A 20,502-nucleotide genomic window follows, 5' to 3' on the forward strand; every position below is an offset into this window, starting at 1 on the left:
CACAACAACCCTGTGAGGTAGGACTTACTCTCTTTTGAACTGCAGAAACAAAATAAAGCAGCACAGCCCTGAGCTAAGACAGTGAGGGCAAGTCCCAAACCGAGGCACTCTGAGCACACAGCCACGTCTCAAGTCCCACAGCATGTAACGAGAAGGTTCCTGGACACCATGAGTAGGAGCCAGGAGTTCTCTAATCTATCAAGAGTCCCTCAGCAGAAATGTGGGCCACGGCAGTAACAAATAGACACCAACCCTGCCACAAAGGGCTCAAGGAATTCAACTCCCACAGTAAGACACTAGTGTTAAAGTCAGTCCTACGGAGCAAGCCATATGCACCTGTTCTAAGAATGGAGAGGAAAAGGGCCAAAAGGAAAGAAGACTGGAGTCACTTCTCAGAAAGTCTCCACACTCCTTTCCTACAGGATCTTCTCCCGAGATACATTTTCTGTGGCCACATAATTCAAAAGGTAAAAAACAAACAAAACAGTCCTATAGGTACCAGATGAGTTATAACAGAGGGAAGGTGGGGTAAGTGAAAGCTTGTACTTTTTACATTCCCTTTGATCAGTTATTACTTTCCGAAATTTAAATAAAAGCTGCTTGAAGCAAAAGACTCATTGAGCTTCTTGTGCTGGCCCATAGTGAAGAGAAATGAGCATTCTTTTGAGTAGCTATGCTCTTAAGACACACCATTACTGCTTTCCTCACTCTTCAGGACAACACAGGCCTCTTAATTGACACCCCAGAAAAACTGACATCAAATGAAATGTACTTACATCACTGTGAGAGGTACTAGGCTCTTCATCATCACTGCTGACCAGATCAATATATTCAAGAACGGGTCTTAACGGTCCTTCCTATAAAAGAAATTGAGGAAATTCATATCATGAATTAAACCATACCAGCATTTTAAACAATGTTCTTTGTTGGGATTGGATCTGAAAAGGAAGACATACAAGCAGAAGAGGGAAAAAACAACAAACAAACAAAAAACAAACAAAAGTACACTATTCAGAGTACATTCAGCTTTTAGAAAGCAGACTGAGTCAGGCCTGGTGGTCACGATTTAATGTTAAACAATTAGTAGCTGAGGCAGGAGGACTACAAGTTCAAGAGCAACTGGGCTGTGGCACAGCAAGTATAGAGCACCCTTGCTTTCAAGGTGAGATAAAATCTTTAAAAAGAAAAAAAAGGGGGTTGGGGATTTAGCTCAGTGGTAGAGCGCTTGCCTAGGAAGCGCAAGGCCCTGGGTTCGGTCCCCAGCTCCAAAAAAAAGAAAAAAAAAAGAAAAAGAAAAAAGTTATATCCCAACCCCCAGGGATACACATGCTATGATCCAGTGCACTTTAGCAAGGCTGCATCAACAGTTCACAAAGACATCCCAATTTGTGAACACAGAGTACACAGATCAAAACTTGGAGATCTTTGACCAATAACTTAGCTTCATCTCCCAAAACTTAAGAGTAAAACATCAACCCCATATTACTTCCCAGTCTTCTTCCTATTCTTATGTCAGGCTTAAAAGCTCAGATCTCATTCTACAGGCAACGGAAAAAAATAAGTAACATTATGTCAAGAATAACTTATTAATATAGGAATACCACAGAAAACTGTGAAACCTCAGAAAGCATGATGGATGCTGAGTACAGACACACAGTAATGCACAGCTAACACTGGTGGAAGTAAGAGAGAAGTACACCTGAGAAATCTAGGCTCAATAGGAAAAATAACGAGCCATCTTATCCCAAAGAACCAAAAACAAGCAAAAACAAGATCAGGGATCAAAGCACCAGCGGTATACAAAGGTGCCTGGCCAATAACTGGACATGCAGGCTCCTAACATTTGGGCATGAGATCTGAGAGTTGCCCCCCAACCCAGACTAAGCTCTCAATTAACTGAGCAGATCGCAGACTGAAGGCAAATGATGGTGCTGCCTGTGGGCACAAGCACTGCACACCAAGGCTAGACAGACAGTAAGCTACTTACCAGGTACACTCCGTAACGGGGTTTGAAAGAGAAATGCTAAATACAGAAGTGAGCACAGAAACCAAACAGTAAAAAGGCAGAGAGCAAAGTAAAATCAGAAAACAGATATAACAAAAACTCCCTCTAAAATCTATGGTATGACTGAAATATGCCTGTGTTATCAGCACTGGGAGTGAGCAAAAAAGTTCAAGGCCAGGCCTTGAGACCTTGTCTGGAATTTTAAAATCCAGTATTTTGGAAACAAAAGTGGGATGGGGATAACAGGAAAAGGGGACTAAAGGAGAAACCACCACTGAGGTTTCCTAGAACAGAGAGAGACAGTTGTTAGACACAGATCATCTAGTTGATGATTCTCTTTTCCAGATAGCCTGTCGCTCTCTCAGACATAACTAACCAGACACTACCATCCATCTGGTCAGTGAGCAGACATCAAGATAGAACCAGTGAAGGAAACCCTGAGACCATGAAATGTAGTAAAGGAACTGGATTCTGCCCAAGCTGTGAAAATGAAAGTTCAGGAGGAAAGAAGAAAAGGAAAAATAGGATCTGGTGGTCAACAGTGCCACATGGACCATTTTCTTTAAACTAAAATCTGCCCTTGAGAAGTTCTGATACCGTCCCATCACAGTCAAGAAGAAAGTAGAAAAGAAGAAAGAAAATGTAGCTGCTTTTACCATTGGTGTCACCACCATAATTTGGATTCCTCAAGCAACGTTACTTAGAAACTTGTTGAAATGTATTATTGTATCTCACTTAGTTGGTTTGTTTCTAACATATGGTCTATGTAGCCTGGGCGGGCCTGGCTTGGAATTTCTTTTTTTTTTTTTTTTTTTTTTTTTTTTTTGGAGCTGGGGACCGAACCCAGGGCTCTACCACTGAGCCAAATCCCCAACCCTGGAATTTCTTTATGCAGCCCATTCTGGCCCCAAATCCACAGTCACCCTCTGCCTCCTGAGTACGGAGACCACAGACATTACAGCTGTGTGTCATCTAGCCTGGCCTTTAGGAACTTAACAGCATACACAGAAATAATGTCCCCAGGTAGTTAGGAGTACAGAGGCAGGGCCAGAATGTCCATGAAGTGAATAATGAGAACAGAAGTTGGTTTGGCATACACCTATAATCCAGCCTGGGGAGGCAGGTGGTTAGTTCTACAGTATTTAGGTAACTGCAGGGTAGATGAAGAACCATCTCCAGAGAAAAAAAGAAACAACGCAGAACAGGCCTTCAATACATTACAACTGCTACACGTTCAAGGCCAGGACTAAAGAGCAGCCTGCACAGCACTGGTGGTGGAGTCTGGTGGTGGAGCGCTTAGCATGCACACGGCTCCAGGGCCCAAGCCCCAGTACTAAGGGAAATAAAAAGACTTACATTACGGGTGGTAGCATACATCTATAATCCCAGCATTCAGGAGGCAAAGGCAAGAGTTACCAAGACCAGTCCGGGGCAAAATGCTAACTCAAATATAAAGAATTTAACGATTTTAGAAATGTAATTAATACATATAGGATGGCCATGAATACAAACAGATAAAGCAAGACCACCAGAATTTTACTACAGAATCATTTCACTGACATGTAAATGCTGTTGAATTATAAAAAATAATCTCGTATGACTTATAGTAATAAAGACATAAGAATGGGGTTGGGGATTTGGCTCAGTGGTAGAGCACTTGCTTAGGAAGCGCAAGGTCCTGGGTTCGGTCCCCAGCCCCGGAAAAAAAAAAAGACATAAGAATGAACAATAACCAGGACAGAAGAAAATAAAATAAAGGTGAAATATTTTTACTGGCTTACAAGTGACAGATACAAGAAAAATATGATATGAAGAACTTTGACTTCCAGGGACTAAGCCACTACCTAAAGACTATACATGGACTGACCCTGGACTCTGACCTCATAGGTAGCAATGAATATCCTAGTAAGATCACCAGTGTAAGGGGAAGCCCTGGGTCCTGCTAAGACTGAACCCCCAGTGAACTAGACTATGGGGGGAGGGCGGCAATGGGGGGAGGATAGGGAGGGGAACACCCATAAAGAAGGGGAGAGGAAGGGGTTAGGGGGATGTTGGCCTGTAAACCGGGAAAGGGAATAACACTCGAAATGTAAATAAGAAATACTCAAGTTAATAAAAAAAAAAAAAAAAAGAATTTTGATGTTTACTTGATAAGACTGAGAGCCCCGCCCCTCCTCTGAGCAGCAGCACTCCATGAGCTGGTGAAGGAAGTGGACACAGACCAATGGTACGTCTCCATTTCTGCCACCATGTTTTCCTCTCTATTGTGAACTGTGAGCTAAAAGAAAACCTTCATTCTGCAAGTTGCTCCTTGCCAAATATTTGGCCAGAGCAATGAGAAAGTACTTGATACAGAGGACTGTAGGAAATAAAAGTACTTATGAGCATGTCAAAGAAAGATACACACAGAGTACACTCTCAACAAGTTTTCACTGCAGATACACAATGCTTAGCAGTAATCCTCCTGCCTCAGCCTCCTGAGGGCTGATAACAGGCATGCACCACAACATCCTGGCTTGTTCTTTGCCTTGAGATAGTATCTCCCCCACTACCATGTTCAGGCTGACCAGGGTCTCTGTCAATTGTTTGTGGCAATGACTAACCTCACTTCCGGTGCTAGGATTTGTGGCCCTCACCAACTTCCCTTTTATCTTTACTTAAAACCCTATTTGCCATACTGAATTTGAGGAATCACAACATGGAGTTCCCCACTTGTTCTACTCCTAATCGATGAAATTCATTGAGCCTCATACCGGGCTCTGGGCTGTTTTCCAATTTTATTATCCAATTTCCTTAATTGCTTTACAGAGATTCTCAATTACCGAAATCAGACTACTTTACAGATAATAAAACTGAATGGCACATACATAACTAACTGGTTATTCAGTCACTATATTTTAGAGGTACTTCAAAGTATTAATCAAATTTTTAAAAATTGTTGCTTATGGGGTTGGGGATTTAGCTCAGTGGTAGAGCGCTTGCCTAGGAAGCGCAAGGCCCTGGGTTCGGTCCCCAGCTCCGAAAAGAAGAACCAAAAAAAAAAAAATTGTTGCTTATTACTGAACTTTTCAAGTTAATGCAGTCCTTCAATAAAAAACAAAAAATTCGTAACAAAAAACTACTATTGTTTGATTTATGAATATTTCACAATGTTGCCCAATTAAGTAGGTTACTAATTCTCTAAGAAGTAATGTTCATCGGGGTTGGGGATTTGGCTCAGTGGCAGAGCACTTGCCTAGGAAGTGCAAGGCCCTGGGTTCGGTCCCCAGCTCCGAAAAAAAGAACCAAAAAAAAAAAAAAAAAAAAAAAAAAGAAGTAATGTTCATAATACAAACATGAAGGAAAAGATTATCTCCTACCTACAATATTTTTACTACTCTATTTATAATGACTACAGATATCTGCATTAAGTACAAATGCCATGGTCCTTCACATATACTACCAATTAGAACATCAGTCTTATCTCCTCTTTTACGAACAACAAAGGATTCAACTCAAAATGCCATTACAGTTTAGCAGCAGAGGCTCATGCAGAACACATTTAGAAACACGGGGGAATATTCTAAGTTTTAAAATATATGATTTTAATGTGATAAACCATTTGCATTCCTGTAATTAAAATGCCAATTCTAAAAATGAAAACCACCTTTTTATTTAGAAAAAGATGTAAATACATTAAAATGCCACTCACAAGTGTTCCACCTCAAAGGGGAAAAAAATGTCAGTGCAGCATCTTACTTGCACAGTCCTGCAGAGTTCAAAACTTTCAATGGTTTCCAACCGCCTACTCTTTGGTTCAAATATACCACATCCAAGATCTGTGTCACATGGTCCATCTTTCTCCAAAATCACACATACTGCTGTTCTTTCCATCTCACACCTTTCTTTCTGTGCAAAATGCCACTTTAAACATGCAAATATCTGGGGACAGAGAACTTGACTAGTATCCCAAAACTCAATACAGATAAGCAGCTCCTACTGCACTAGTGAACTAGTAACCTATACGGTCCTTGGCCTGTTGTGTGTGTGTTGCAAGTGACAGCCATGCACGCGAATGTGAATACAAATGCACATGTCCAGGGACAGCGCCCAGCACTTCTCACAGCACCTCTGCACGCTCCCGTTCCTGCTGCTGCACAGGCTCCTGTGAGCCTGGACTTCAGCCGCTTGCCATCACACCTGTTTTACGTATTTACTTGCTACAGACTTCTCTGTTCAGTCTTGGCTCTGATCAGGCTGGCCTCGAACTCAGAGAGCCGCCTCCTCTGCCTCCCACACATCAGGATGGTAGGTTCCAAGGACAGAGCTAAGGGCAGGTGCTGTCACTCACTGAGCCAGTCCCCTGGACTATGGATTTATTTAAGTACTCTGCTTTTTATAAGAACAAATTCCTACTGGACCCATTTTCTTCTCCGATCTCCTTGCTGCACCAAAACACTGACACTTAAGGATAGGATACATTTCAACCAAATATATGGGTCTAACATTAAGAACAAATGGCTTCACACATAATAAGTTTCAATATTACCCTACTTAATGAATTATTTATAGGTAGTCTAAGAAAACTAATTAAAAGATGCTTTTGATCAGCTGGAGAGTTGGCTCCACGATTAATGATTATACTGTTCTTCCAAGAATCCTGAGTTCAGCTCCCAGCACCCATGTTAGTGACTCAATACCACGTGTAACTAACTCCAGCTCCAGCAGTGCAAACACCCCTTTTTCTGGTCTCTGCATCTGTACACATGACAAAGTTGCACACAAGCAGGCATGCACACACAGGTAAGTTAAGTATACTACTCTGTAATGACGCTTCCTCCACTGAAAGTGCATCCTTTCACTGCAGTGAGAAGTACTGATATTCAACATGGGTACTAAGGTTAGATTACGATAGGTTCCCACCACTTTGTATGTCTTCTATCTGAAGTGCCATTGTGAACTATACTGTTAGCAGTCACTTAGCTCAAAAATTTTTGGAAGTAAAAAAAAAAAAAATTAATAAAAAAAAGTTCTATTTCAAAAGAAGACATGAGATACAAGTTTAGTGCATTACTAAAGAGAAAATGTAATTAAGAGGTAGAAACAAAGCTCTTATCAGTGCTATATTACTCCCTTTCTTGATTTAGCCACTGTCCTAATTTGCTGTCCTGTTGCTATGATTTGAAGCATCATCACCAAAATCAATTTGGTGAGGAAAAAGTTTAGTTCATCTTATACTTCCAGGTAACAGCCCAGCTGATGGAGTCAGAGCAGGAGGGGAGAAGGAACTGTGCTTCCTCTTCATGGCTCACACACTAGCTTTTTTATGCTGCCTACAAACATATCACCAAGACCCGACTGGGCCTTCTACATCAGTCAGCAATCGAGAGAATGCCCCACAGACACACCTATGGGCCAATCCAATCTAGGCGATTCCCCAATCGAGGGTCCTTCTTAGGTGACAATAAAAACTAACCAGCACAAGTACCATTTATAAAACTGTACCGCCTAGAAAGGGCTGGAGAGATGGCTCAACACGTAAGAGCACTTGCTGCTCTCACAGAACCTGGACTGTGTGTCCAGAACCCACCTGGTGGTTCACATCTGGTCCTAACAACCACACTGTGGCTCACAACCACATAATTCCCGTTCTGAGGGAATCAGAGGCCCTCTTCTGATCTCGTGGGCACCAGGCATGCACGGGATGCTATACACACATACAGGTAAGACAGTTCTACACATAATACTTCTTTAATTTTTTTTAAATTTATTGCTTTTGCAAACATCTAGGGCCCCTATGAACTATGTACCTCCCTGCATATTTCACTTTTTTCTTTTTTTTAAAGAAAGAATTTTTTAAAAGATTTATTTTATGTATATGAGTACACTGTTGCTATCTTCAGACACACCAGAAGACGGCATCGATCCCATTACAGATGGTTGTGAGCCACCATGTGGTTACTAGATACTGAACTCTGGACCTCTGGAGGAGCAGTCTGCGCTCTTAACCATGGAGCCATCTCTCCAGCACAGCATATTTCAATAAAAGCTAAAAGGATTCACTTTTGCATCTGCGTATCTGTATTACTCCTTTCAGCATGCTACCTACATTAGTGAGACACAGAAAGCCTCTTGGCCAATGGTAGTTTGCTCTTGTACAATTCTGCCATACATACAACATATTTTTGTTATAAATTACAACCTGATAACCAGGACCAAGTAAACCAAGAAGTCATATCATAATGTAGCTTGTATCTGGACAACTCAGGCAGAAGCCAGGTTTTTATCTTTAGTAGACTGGAACTCCCCACGGGACAGAACTGTTGTTGCAGAGCTCAGGCTTCTGTCTCGGGGTCTGGCTGCTGCAGTGGCACAGCAGCATCGTTTATTTCATAAGGTTTCACTATATAGAACGCAGCGGTCTAGAGCTTCCTAAGTCACACTGCCTTCCACTTCAGGATCCTTCTGCCATCACCTCCCCACTGCTAGGATTCTAAATGTACCTTAAAATAAAAGTAAGCTGGGTTGGGGATTTAGCTCAGTGGTAGAGCGCTTGCCTAGCAAGCGCAAGGCCCTGGGTTCAGTCCCCAGCTCTGAAAAAAATAAAATAAAATAAAAGTAAGCTATCACTCATTATCTTTAAGTGATAGCCTTATACACACGGGCCACGTTTTACATATTCCTGATGCAAAGACAGACCTACCTTTGTAGTTAAATTTAAATATTACTTTTAAAACTCGGATCAACAGACACCTGAATTAACCAGTTACAAATGATAATGGTATTTCACCTCACAAGATATATAACCAAAAAATTTACTTTTTGAATCTTACTCTTTCCGTATTCTTATCAGTTTCTCAAAAGGCCACATTCTATAATTAAGGGTTAACTCCTGCCATTTGCATGAGGCATCAGGTAAATATTGTTTACAAATACACCTGATTCATGAACAATCCAAAATATTTGTCTCAAGGAGTCATATAAACCTTTATCATACATATCATGTACTAATCACCAACATTCTCCTTTCTTCAAAATAACTCGTCTATTGGGAAGAAAGGGACAAGACACAATGTATCCCCAAACCTAACTCCAGATCCCCAAAGATCAAAATGAAAAGGACAGCGTCCAATAGGAAAAGTGCCAAGAAAAGGATTTTATGGAGGGCTTCCCTCTTAACCCCCTAACACACCACACCCAATAGACTGACATGACTGACGGCTCAACGTTGGCGAGGATGGTCTTTAATAAGCACTAGTCTACAGTTGGCTGCAACAAATACATATGGGCTGACCAGTAAGTACAGAGCTTTAATGGCAAGTTCAGCTAACTTTAGCATTTCAGGAGAGCTATGTAAAGCAGGGATGCTCTCTGGCCACATACTACTCTAAGAAGAACTGATGAACAAACTTAGCCACCATAGGTGAAAAATCACCCAAAACTGATTCTCCTCCCTCTTGCCTCTTCCCTCTCACCATCACTTCCGGACCAACTGGGAGATCCCAGTGTCCCCCACTGTATTTCAAAATAACAATACCTAGGCTCTAGTCTCTGTTTCTGATTCCACAGGTCTGGAGTGGGCCCAGATCTTACAGCTTCTACTCAATGCTAGAGAAGTTCTGTCCCCAAAGGAATAAAACTTAGAAAAACACAGCAGTGCTGCAGGTGATGCAGGCCTCCTCATTGTGACCAACAATTGTACTGTGCTGTAACAAGATGACCTCAGAAGTTAGGGAAGTCCTCAGCTATTAGAAGATACACCACACAACCCTTAATTCCTACCTCCCAGGCTTTTGTGTGTCTTCCTTTGTGTACAGATGTTAAATTAAGCCCTGGGAGGTGCAAGAAATGCCTAACATGACACCCACTTCGAGGTGGCTACTGCAATTGTTCAATTTCCCATTGAGGCAAGCATCTAGGTATCCCTTCAGGTATTAGTCCCTTGCACCAGTGTGGGGCAGCTTTCGACATTCATGACCTATCTGTTGAGTGACAACTGCCTGCCTGGTGGGGTTTAATCATACAAAGGCTTACCATACTTTCACTCCAGCAAACCACGATTGTCAGTCTCTACTTACACTAACAAACTGAATGTCATCTTCGTTTTCATCCGCCGTTGACTCTGATGGCTCGGGCCCAGCTGGTGGGACAGATTCTATTATCTATAAACAAAAGCCAAAACAAGCTTATCTATTCAGTCACAGGATCGCAGGAAGAAATTCTTCCCAAAGGAACGAGTTAAGACAAAAGCTCCTGAAGGGAAGCAGCAGGATCACAGGAAAACCGGTTCTGGGAACTGCATGGAGGAGACCGGGTTTGCAAAGGCGTCTTGGAGCTAGTTCCCCAAGCGAGCTGCCACAATTTCCCTCCCCGCCTCCTCTAGGTGCAGAGATGCAGGCTCTAAACCTCTAGGACCGGGGATACAGGCTACAAATACAAGGCCAGCCTGCTTCCAATCCCTTCTCACCCTCGGGGCTGTGGCTGCTGCAGCTAGGGCGGCCAGGGGCTGGGGGCGGCCGGACCGCCATTGTTGAGGGCTACACACAGACGTGCACCAGGCCCGGAGGCCCCGCACTCGCCCGAGGCCGCGGCCCGGCTGAGGCCCAAAGCTGAGAATACAAACCAAACCCTTCGGGGTCGGGCTCGGCGGAGCCAAGGCCCGGGCAGCCACACTCACCTCCGGCCCTGGGTCTCCCATTTCTCCCACGGCCTGTCAGCACCACGCTCCCGCCGCCGCTGCTGTTCCCGACGCCGACGCCGCCGCCACGACTTCCCTCTCGCCCGGCACCGCGCGACCCGCCCTGCGTGAGCGCCCACGCAGCTGACGCCTCGGGCCGCGGGGACGTAGAGCTGCCGGACCCCAAGCGCGGCCTCACTGCCGCTAGCTTCCAGCGCCGCTTTGTACGCTCCCCGCCTTCCTCCCGCCCCGCTAGGGATTCTGGGAGTTGTAGTTTCCACCGGCCTGGAGGCTGAGGACCGCTTGGCGGGGAAAGCTGGCGAGGACTTGGAGCTCAGCGCTAACCTGCGTCTCCGGAAGATGGCGGGAGGAGGTAGTGAGGGTCTCGAGGTAGTTCTGAGTCCACGCGAAATCTCGTTCTGCTGCCGCCTTAACTTGAGAGACATTGACAGGGAAAGAGCTCCTCTGGCAACAAGCGAGACGGATGAAAACATGGAAGGCTTTCATCCCAATTACATCTTGGAAAGGCAGCAGGGGCAAGAGCTTATATGGCGTTCCTGAGAGGTCATTAATTCTTGCAGAAATCTCACAAAGTGTTTTCCTTGTTGTCCACAGGTTATCAGACTGCGTATGGTTCCTGTAAACTAAAAGAAGCATTACTGATTAGGTCCCAGAGGGCTGCTGCTGGTCTTTCATGTTTCTCCCTTGCTCTTTTCAGGCTAGGTTGAGTTGATAGGCTCATTACTTGGACACAGAGGTGTGTGCAAAAGGAATCCAGTGGAAAACAGATCTGGTAATGTCAGTTAACCCTTTCAGACCTTTAGTAATCATACTGCTATGAAAGCAAAGCTTGGTGGTCTTTGTTTCGGGCCAGAAGGATGGATGAGTAGGTTTCAGTGAAGTCCACGACCTGAAGCGCCCGAGCTATTCAATCTCTCTCATGTCTTCTACCTCCCAGTGCTACCAAGTATTCAGTCTCGCTAAAGGGCCAGAGAGAGGAGCAAGGAGTAAAGGTGTAAAATTTAGGGTTCGGTAGGAAAGTAAAAGCAGCTAAAGTCTGAATACCTTTCATCACGAAATCCTAGAAGAGTATTAGTAATAGTAGTAGTAGTAGTAGTAGTAGTAGTAGTAGTAGTAGTAGTAGTAGTAATCCTAGAAGAGGAGGAGGAGGAGGAGGAGGAGGAGGAGGAGGAGGAGGAGGAGGAGGAGGAGGAGTGAAAGATCTCCGCAGGGAGACCCTCCCTCAAGTATCGGGAAGTCGAGGCCCCCAGACACACGAGAGACCAATCTTGATGTAATAAGCAGAGGCAAGGTTTATTTTCAGAATTCCGGACCGACACATATCTCTCACAGGAGACAGGGGTGTCGACCCCGAGCAGGTAAGAGAGGGACTATTTAAAGGGAAAAAACCACAAGACCCAGGGAAGGAGAAGACGTCAGGGGGAAATGCCAAAGATCCCACAAGGAGGATCTCCCAGAGTCAAAGGACAGTCCTCACGTCTCCAGTGTTTTACGGTCAGCTAGTTCCTGGGACAGGGCTATTACTAAAACCGGAGGAAGGTCAGGTCGTCCTCTTTGTTCCCAAAGCCGGCCTCTTCTTTGTCTTTTACGTTTGTTAGAGTTGATGAAGCTCCTGCACCTGATAAACATCTGGATAGGCTTTGCTCCGGCTCCCCGGAACTCTATCTGCAGGACACAATGACTAGAGCAGTATACAATAAGGACTTGGACAAACATCACAGGGGTAGGGCTCATTACTCATTTACTCACGTCCCGAGTTTTTCGGAGGGCCGGTGAATGAGTCAGTACCAGATGCCCTGGAATTTTTAATTTTCTTATCTGCCTTAAGACGCCATCTCTCAGTAGTAGTAGTAGTAGTAGTAGTAGTAGTAGTAGTAGTAGTAGTAGTAGTAGTATAATGTAGTTTTTCAAGATATTCTTGGGCCCTTATAAAAATAAAAAGAACTTCTAAAGATAGAAGTTGACCCCCATGGGGTTGGGGATTTAGCTCAGTGGTAGAGCGCTTGCCTAGCAAGCGCAAGGCCCTGGGTTCGGTTCCCAGCTCCGAAAAAAAAAAAAAAAAAAAAAAAAAGTTGACCCATTTATCAGTCAAAGCAACGATGGCACTTAATATTTTCTCAAATAAAGACTTAGAACAAAAAGCCTTTTGCAAAAACATGTGGTCAGTGGTTAGTAAATTGTTTTAAGAAAGAAAATTAAGTCCGTGGTGCCTGGTGTTGTCTGCCTAGATACAAAAACACCATTTTATTGCATATGCCTTCAAAATTATTGTTTAGTAGTTTATCCCCTGCATCACTACAAAGTGCTTTCTAACGTTTATTGCTTCCTAATACATTTGAGATTTATATAGACCAACCGAGAACCAAAGATTCATCCTGTGCATTTCTCAAAAGCTGTATTTATGTAAATTGAATGCTTCTAAACTCAAGGGTGCAGACCAGACTTGTGAGAAGGTAAGCCCCATGGCACGTTAAATTGGTTTCTAGTAGGAATTGGTGGGTAAAACACATGGAAAACTCCAGGCATTTGTGACTGAAGCAGGAAGGTGCCCATGCTACTACTTAGCTCTACTTGCAGTGACTTACCCTGACGTTATGTCTCAGGTTTGTTTAGAAAAGAAGACATTAAAAAATGCCTGGCTCGGGGCTGGGGCTTCAGTGTCTTGCATCTTACTTTTTTTTTTTTTTTTTTTTTTTTTTTGAGAAATAGGGTTTCATCCTGGATAGAGTTTGTCAGCTACTGGAGCAGGTCTCTTTTAAAGTGACTGAAATTAGCCACGTGAATGACTTGTCTTATAGAAGTTTGGAAGCACCGGGTCTTCCAGCTGAACAGAGTCAGGATGAGGTTAAATTGTGATAGCCTCTACAAATGGAATACTATTGGCCGGTGGTTCTCAACCCTTTGGGGATCATAGATCAGATATCCTGCACATCAGATATCTATATTATGATTCATGACATCAGCAAAATTACAGTTGTAAAGTAGCAACGAAGTAATTTTGTGGTTGGGGTGGGGGATGGGGGTCACCACAACACAAGGAACTGAATTAAAGGGTTGCAGCGTGAGGAAGGTTGAGAACCACCACTGTAGACTAATTTAGCTCTTTTGAAAATGTTTACTGGCAGTTTCTGCCTGCTTGTTTTGAAAGAATAAAAAATGCAGTCAAGAAGTCAGAAGTTTAAAAATGCTATCTCACCCCTAAAGGAGCCCTAAATACCTCAAATTCCAGACCCTGCTCTCTGCCTATAAGTAGGTAAAAGGTCACATTTCTTGAGTCTGCTCTCCCAGGAACTAGATAAAAGAGATTAAAATAAGCCCTTAGGTATGAGATCGGACCTAGTAAAGATGACAGGAAGTTTCTCCCAGGAACTAGCTGCCATAAAGTTAGATTACAATCTTAAAAGCAATCTTGAGAGACAAAAAGCTTCTCTTTGTGATTTTTCACTAACGCCATCCCTACCTCGTTAGGTTGTGGTTTTCTCTTTTAAATACCCCTTCTCTCAGCCACTCATGGTCGAACTCCTCTACCCCTGCGTGGGATACGAGTCTCAACCCCAGTGCACTGGTTCCTATCAATAAACCTCGTGTTTTTACAACAAGGACAGTCTCTAGTGAGTTCTTGGGTGGTCACATCATCCCGAAATTTGAGTGAGGGTCTCCCCACTCCAGGGGTCTTTCAGTTTTTCAAAAAAAAAAAATAAGCACAAGAAACATTGAATAAATAGAACCTTGCCAAACTTTCAAACAAACCCTGTCCATAATAGAAAACCTACATAAATATTAATGCTGATTTTTTTTTCTAGCACACTGTGTTTAATAAGAACATGCTTCGAAGCTACCTAACAGAAGGTTAAATCGCAGCATGTTTTATTTACCAAAGGAGCAAAGAAAAACATTATGAACAAAACTTGGGAATCTTTTTTTAAAGACGATAGCAAGGTCTTGGTCAGGTGGGTCTATAGTTAGTCTTGTCTGAGAGAGGAAAATTTAGTTCTGTTACTAGTGTTTCCACTCTTTTCTACTTGAAAGAATTAAGTCAATAGTTAAGCAGGAGCTAATTTACCAAAACAAAGCATACACGCCAGAGGAAAATTAAATGGATCACCTCAAAGGAAGGAAAAGAGCCAAGTAGGTTCTGAGTTGCAGAATTTAAAGAAATTTTCATGGCTATTTATGAGATGGGTTGACATAGTCTTGGGAAAAAAGAAAACACCAGGCATCCCCAAGTCCTGGTGCACTGAATCTCAGTGCTACATTGTCTCTTCCCACAGCCCTGTAGAAAAGCCCACCATGGGCTTAGCAATAAAAACCACAATGTACGTGATGTTCAGATGACGTCAAGGTCTTCTGACAATGCAGGAACTTCCTTCCCAAGTCACTTGTGAGGGCAGTGGGAACAACCTAATCACAGCTTTAAAGTGTTGCAGGAGCTTTTTCCTGGCAGGAGCTTTCTTCATCTGTAATCAAAACTTCTAGGCCAGGTCACTAGGGTGATAGTGAGTGGAACTATTCCCTTTTCCACCCGCTGATTCCTGGACCCACGGATCCTAGCTATGGGAGATAATGAAACACATGTTGGATGCTGATTCAAAGCATGCATCTGCTTCTGGAGAACCTTCTTCCAGGCGCTGTGGCACTGTGTTCTCAAAAGGCCATCCATCCCATCACTCTTCCAGGATAGTGGAGAATATAATAAGACCATTCCCGGATTCCATGATTGTGGGCCCAATGCCCCACTTCTCTGACTGTGAAGTGAGTTCCTTGGGTAGAAGCAATACTACTATGCTCTTACAGGGTATTTTATTATCGTACATAGAAAACCTAATTGTTAGCAAAATTTAAAAGCCTAAATAGGTATTTGGGGGGGGGGGGTGTGCAATCAGGTGTGTCGGGAAGAGATGCAGTTTGGGTATGCCCCTGAAAGCCTCCTTAGATAAGAACTCTAAAGAATGGGAAGTCCCTGCCTATTTTAAAGCAAATTGCTTGGAGGAAGGTCTTGTGGTCTTTGCTCTATGGCCAGAGGCAAAATCAGCCGGATGGCCTTGAGCTACCCCACTGTGAAATGGTTCGGGCCCTTGCTGATGGGGCTTGGAGCCTGTTTAGGATTTAGGGGAGGAGCTAGAGACTTTATATAGGCAATTGGACCTGTTGGAGAGCCCCTCTTCCCCTCTCCCTCCCTGTTCCCTTTCCCCTCCCCCTCCCCCTCCCTCTCCTTTCCCCCTCTTTCTCCTGTCTCTCTTCTCCTCTCCTCCTTTTCTTCCTTCCTCCTCCTCCTCCTCTCCCTCCCTCTCCACCCGATCCCAGGTCAGAGATTGGTTTTGCAGGAACAACACAGAAGCAACTGGCAGGACACAGGTAAAACAGAATTCTAGGAAAGAGAGCTAAGGAGCCCTCTTGGGCTTGGAGGAGCTGAAGAAAAAGTAGACTGGCTCTGAAGAATGACACAGAGATTTCTGAAGAGCTGGCAGTTTGACTGTAGAATCAGGCTTGTAAATAGATGTTTTGTATATAGTGCAGAAAAGAAAGTCAACCTCGCTGAGCTAGCAGGCTTTACGCCTCCCATGTCTTTATTGGTATAAGTATGAGGTAATTTAAATGGTTACACTGTGTGGAATGCCATGACGGTGGATAAGACGTTCTGTAAGACCCTAGATGGTAGTTTTGGCAGAAACATTACTTGCAGGAAAAAACAATTCATAACCAGAATAAGCACCTACTCCACTAAGGACAAAGTGTTATCCATTCCATGGATGAAGTGGTCCAATGTAGTCAATCTGCCACCAGGAAATGCATGGGGAATGGCACTATATCCGTGACTCTGTTGCTCTCTACAGTTGGAAGATCTGGCAACGTCAGTAGCCAGATCAGCCTTGGTAAGTGGAAGTTCATGCTATAGAGCCCATGCATAGCCCCCATCTCTGCCACCATGGCCACTTGGTTCATGGGCCCATGGGGTAGTGGCAGGAATGGCTGCAGAAAGATGATAACTGCCCTCAGAACAGGACTCTTATCTACTTGGTTACTGAGCACCTGCTCAGCTAAAGTCACCTTTTGATGACTATTTAAATGGGACACAAACGTCTCTACATCCTCTGCCCATTTAGAGAGATCTATCCACATACTACTTCCCCTGATGTCCTTCTGATTAATTTTCCAATCATGATCTTTCCAAGTCCCTGATGATCCAGCCAATCATTGGCTATGTCCTGTGAATCAGTAAGCAATTACATATCTGACCACTTCTCCTTCCATACAAAATGCATGACCACATGTCCTGCCCTAAGTACTGCCCACTATGAAGAATACCTTTCACTGGTGTCTTTCAGGGTTATCCCAGAAATGGGTTGTAATGCTGCAACTGTCTACTTCTGCGTGGTGCCTGAATGGCATGCAGAACCATCACTAAACTAGGCCTTAATCTCTTCCCCAATTAACCAATCGTAGGTCACACCACATGAGGTTATACACGTGGCAGCATTAACAGGAATAGGAAGCATGGGCGCTAGACCAACTTCTTCATGTAACTTGCTTGTGCCTTCAGAGCCTACTCGGGCCGATTCTGTACACACCTCCTTTATACGAAAATACATTGCTACTGTGCACACCCTACTGTATGCCTTGGTGGGTCAGATAACACATCCCAATGTCCCAGGATCCAATCTGAGAGAGGCAAGCCAATATCTAGACTGTCTAATTTTTCCCCCATTGGTATATAAACTATTTATTAACAGCAAAGGCCCAAAGACTCATTTCGTCTTGGACACACCCACAGTACGGCCCCTCCGGCCAGTGATCTTGGTGTGTTGACCCCGGACACGAAGGCCCCAAAAGTGGCGCAGCCCCCTATGGGTTCGGATTTTCTTCAGCCGCTCCAGGTCCTCACGCAGCTTGTTGTCTAGACCGTTGTCCAGAACCTGGCTGTACTTCCCATCCTTCACATCCTTCTGTCTGTTCAAGAACGGTTAGTCGGGGATCTGCTCCCCAGCCCTCTCGTTGAGGTCAAGGTCTGCTTTCCTCAACACCACATGAGCGTATCTCCGCCCCACACCCTTAATGGCAGTGATAGCGAAGGCTATTTTCCGCTGCCCATCGATGTTGGTGTTGAGTACTTGAAGGATGTGCTGAAACTTCTCAGGGATCACTAGGGATATGGCAGCGGCATAAGCGGCGGCGTGTAGGCCTCCTGTGGAAGAGCCTGCCTAATGTTTTGAAATTGAACCTGTTTGTTCATTTAAGAGGGTAAGGTTGGGGTTGGAGAGATGGCTCAGCGGTTAAAAGCACCCGACTACTCTTCCAGAGGTCCTGAGTTCAATTCCCAGCAACCACATGGTGGCTCATAATCATCTGTAATGAGATCCGATGCCCTCTTCTGGTGTGTGTGAAGACAGCTACAGTGTACTTATATATAATAAATGAATAAATCTTAAAAAAAAAAAAAAAGAGGGTAAGGTTGGAAATACAGAACAAGGTAAGTTTCCCTGTAGGGATTAGGAGTGACAACTGTGCCATGTGCATCTAAATGACGATTGCAAATTTGGCGATGAGAACAGGTGAACAACCAGCAAGCCTGGGATGAGGGGAAATTATGCTCACCAGGGAATTCAGGAAACCATAAACAGATTGCTCTGTAAGGAGGGCAGGGGGCTGTTTTTTTGGTTTGTTTGTTTTTTTTTCCTACACGCCTTCATGAGGCAGGAGAGAATCCAGATGGGAGACTCTTTTGCATAAGATGAGACTGAGGCTGAGGCTTGTAGGAGTAGTTATGGCATATGTTTCAAAGATAGCTATTGTACAAGCAGTATAGGTTGAGCCCAGGGATGGGTATGACAGACCCATTGATGGTGGAGTTGTTTTGCAGGAGAGATTGTTACCATTATTAGAAAAGCAGTTGCTTGGTGGGACACAAGCAATGATGTCTAAAACAAGGCTCTTTACTACTAATGGGTTGTACATATAATAAGGAACTGGCTCTTGGGGTTGAAGAGAAAGTGTAAAAGTGACCCATTTGTTGCTCCAATAGGGTCCTCATGTATTTTCTTTGGAGTACTTTTTTTGGAAAATAGAACTATACCCTGCACAGGTAAACACAGTAATTACATGGATTGGCAACTATTGGAGAATTCTAAATAAATCCTGACTCATTTTTCCTTAGTAGTTAAAAACCTGACAAATTTCAAAGAAGACATAATTATCTTGATTAAACATAATCATTTTTTAACCCAGTTTAAGTTTTATCAAGAACAGTCCTATATTATTAGAACTTCACAATTTTTTAAAAAAATATTTTATAAATTCTTTGAAAATATCATACCATCTATTTTGATCATAATCATCTCCAAGTTCCACTTCAACTCTATACCCTTCTGTCTCAGTTAGGGTTTTACTGTTGTGAACAGACACCATGACCAAAGCAACTCTTATAAAGGACAACATTTAACTGGGGCTGGCTTACAGGTTCAGAGGTTCAGTCCATTATCCCCAAGGTGGGAGCTGGCAGCATCCAGTCAGACATGGGGCTGGAGGAGCTGAGAGTTCCACATCTTCATCCGAAGGCTGCTAGGAGAAGACTGGGTTCTAGGCAGCTAGGATGAGGCTTTTAAAGTGACACACCTACTCCAACAATGCCACACCTCCAAATAGTGCCACTCCCTGGGCCAACCATATTCAAACCAACACACCATCCAACTTCCTATGGTTTTTTTTTTTTTTTTAAGTCCACCAAGTCCAACTTTGGTTGCCCAAATACTCTTAGATATGGATCCAACCCCAAGAGCACGGTCAACCTACCAGGATTCACACCTTAAAAGAAAACTGACTCTCCCTCTCCCAACAATTATCAATTACCTTATCTCCTGAGCTAAGAGTAGAACTTCATTTCCCACCTCCCACTTCCCACCTCCCACCTCCATGCTGGGATGTTGTCTGGTTGAGCTGACGGTGGGGTTTGTGTCTGCTGCCTCAGTCATTGAGATCACAGAGAATTCAAGCTGGCACTGTGTAACCAGCCTGTTAAGTCTGGAAAACACTGTTGCCTTGTGGTCATATGCCTTCTTTGGCTCTTACAACCTTTCTGCTCTGTCTTCCATCACGATCTCTGAGTCTGGAGGAAGGGATGTGGTACTGATGTTCCATTTCAGGGCTAAGCACTCTGGCATCTCTTAAGCACATTAACCAGTTGGTTGGGTCTTAATCAACCATCCACTGCAAAATAAAAAACAATAAAAAAGCTCTGTGGAAGGTCGAGAGATGCAGTGATCTACAGATCTAATGGTAAGACATTAGGAGGTGATTACATTCTATGTTCATTCCTTAGAACAGTAGGTTCTCCCTTAGAATCTAAGACATAGCTAGCCCAGGTCATTGCCCCCTCCACCCCCATAATGCTGTCAGGTGTGGGTTTGTTCTTGTGATTCAGTCTCTTTAAATCCAATCAGAAAGCGTTTGCTTATTCAGACATGAGTTGTGTCACTTTTGCATCAGTGGCTTTTCTTACCAGGCAGATTGTCAGTGGAACTCACAAGGCTCCCAACTGTGGAAGAACGAAGTTTATTTTCCTCCTCTGGTTGGCATGCGTAGAATCTTCTAGAACTGTGAAAGCTAGTCAGTAGGGGAGATGCTTCCAGATCAGTACCAGCTTGAATTCTCCATGTTCTATGACTCGAGTGTGTGTTGTCTCTTGCAGTAGGGATGGTAACCAAGCCCAATTCTATATTCTATACATTAGGGTGTGGGTATTCTATATTCTATAATGTTTGGGGGTATATAAGACCTCAGTGGACAACTCAAAAAGAAGAAACTTATTCCTGGCACTGGGCTGTTA

The 20,502-nt window shown here is 43.7% G+C and overlaps 1 protein-coding gene and 1 pseudogene across 5 annotated transcripts in view; both read right to left on the reverse strand.

Annotated features, from left to right (window-relative positions):
- Nucleotides 1-10,854, reverse strand: part of Zfp451 (zinc finger protein 451) — a 55,206-nt gene extending 44,352 nt beyond the window's left edge. For 2 of the 5 annotated variants that reach the window (XR_015628620.1, XM_087565923.1), the window contains exons 1-3: nucleotides 10,662-10,782; nucleotides 10,063-10,146; nucleotides 777-857 (exon numbers count right to left, since the gene is read on the reverse strand). Coding sequence is in view for 2 of the 5 variants with exons in the window: in XM_087565923.1 (XP_087422049.1) it covers nucleotides 777-857; nucleotides 10,063-10,146; nucleotides 10,662-10,682 (186 nt within the window). In the remaining 3 variants the exon portion in view is untranslated. Of the gene's footprint in view, nucleotides 1-776; nucleotides 858-9,521; nucleotides 9,637-10,062; nucleotides 10,147-10,661 lie in introns of those variants that run through there. The other 3 variants (XR_015628621.1, XM_087565920.1, NM_001033705.2) reach the window with 2 other exon arrangements.
- Nucleotides 10,855-17,405: 6,551 nt separating this feature from the next.
- Rps18-ps7 (ribosomal protein S18, pseudogene 7) lies at nucleotides 17,406-19,015 on the reverse strand (annotated as a pseudogene).
- Nucleotides 19,016-20,502: the final 1,487 nt, after the last annotated feature.

The sequence above is a fragment of the Rattus norvegicus genome, chromosome 9 (assembly GCF_021556685.1).
Source record: "Rattus norvegicus strain SHRSP/BbbUtx chromosome 9, alternate assembly SHRSP_T2T, whole genome shotgun sequence".
In the NCBI taxonomy this organism is placed as follows: domain Eukaryota; kingdom Metazoa; phylum Chordata; class Mammalia; order Rodentia; family Muridae; genus Rattus; species Rattus norvegicus.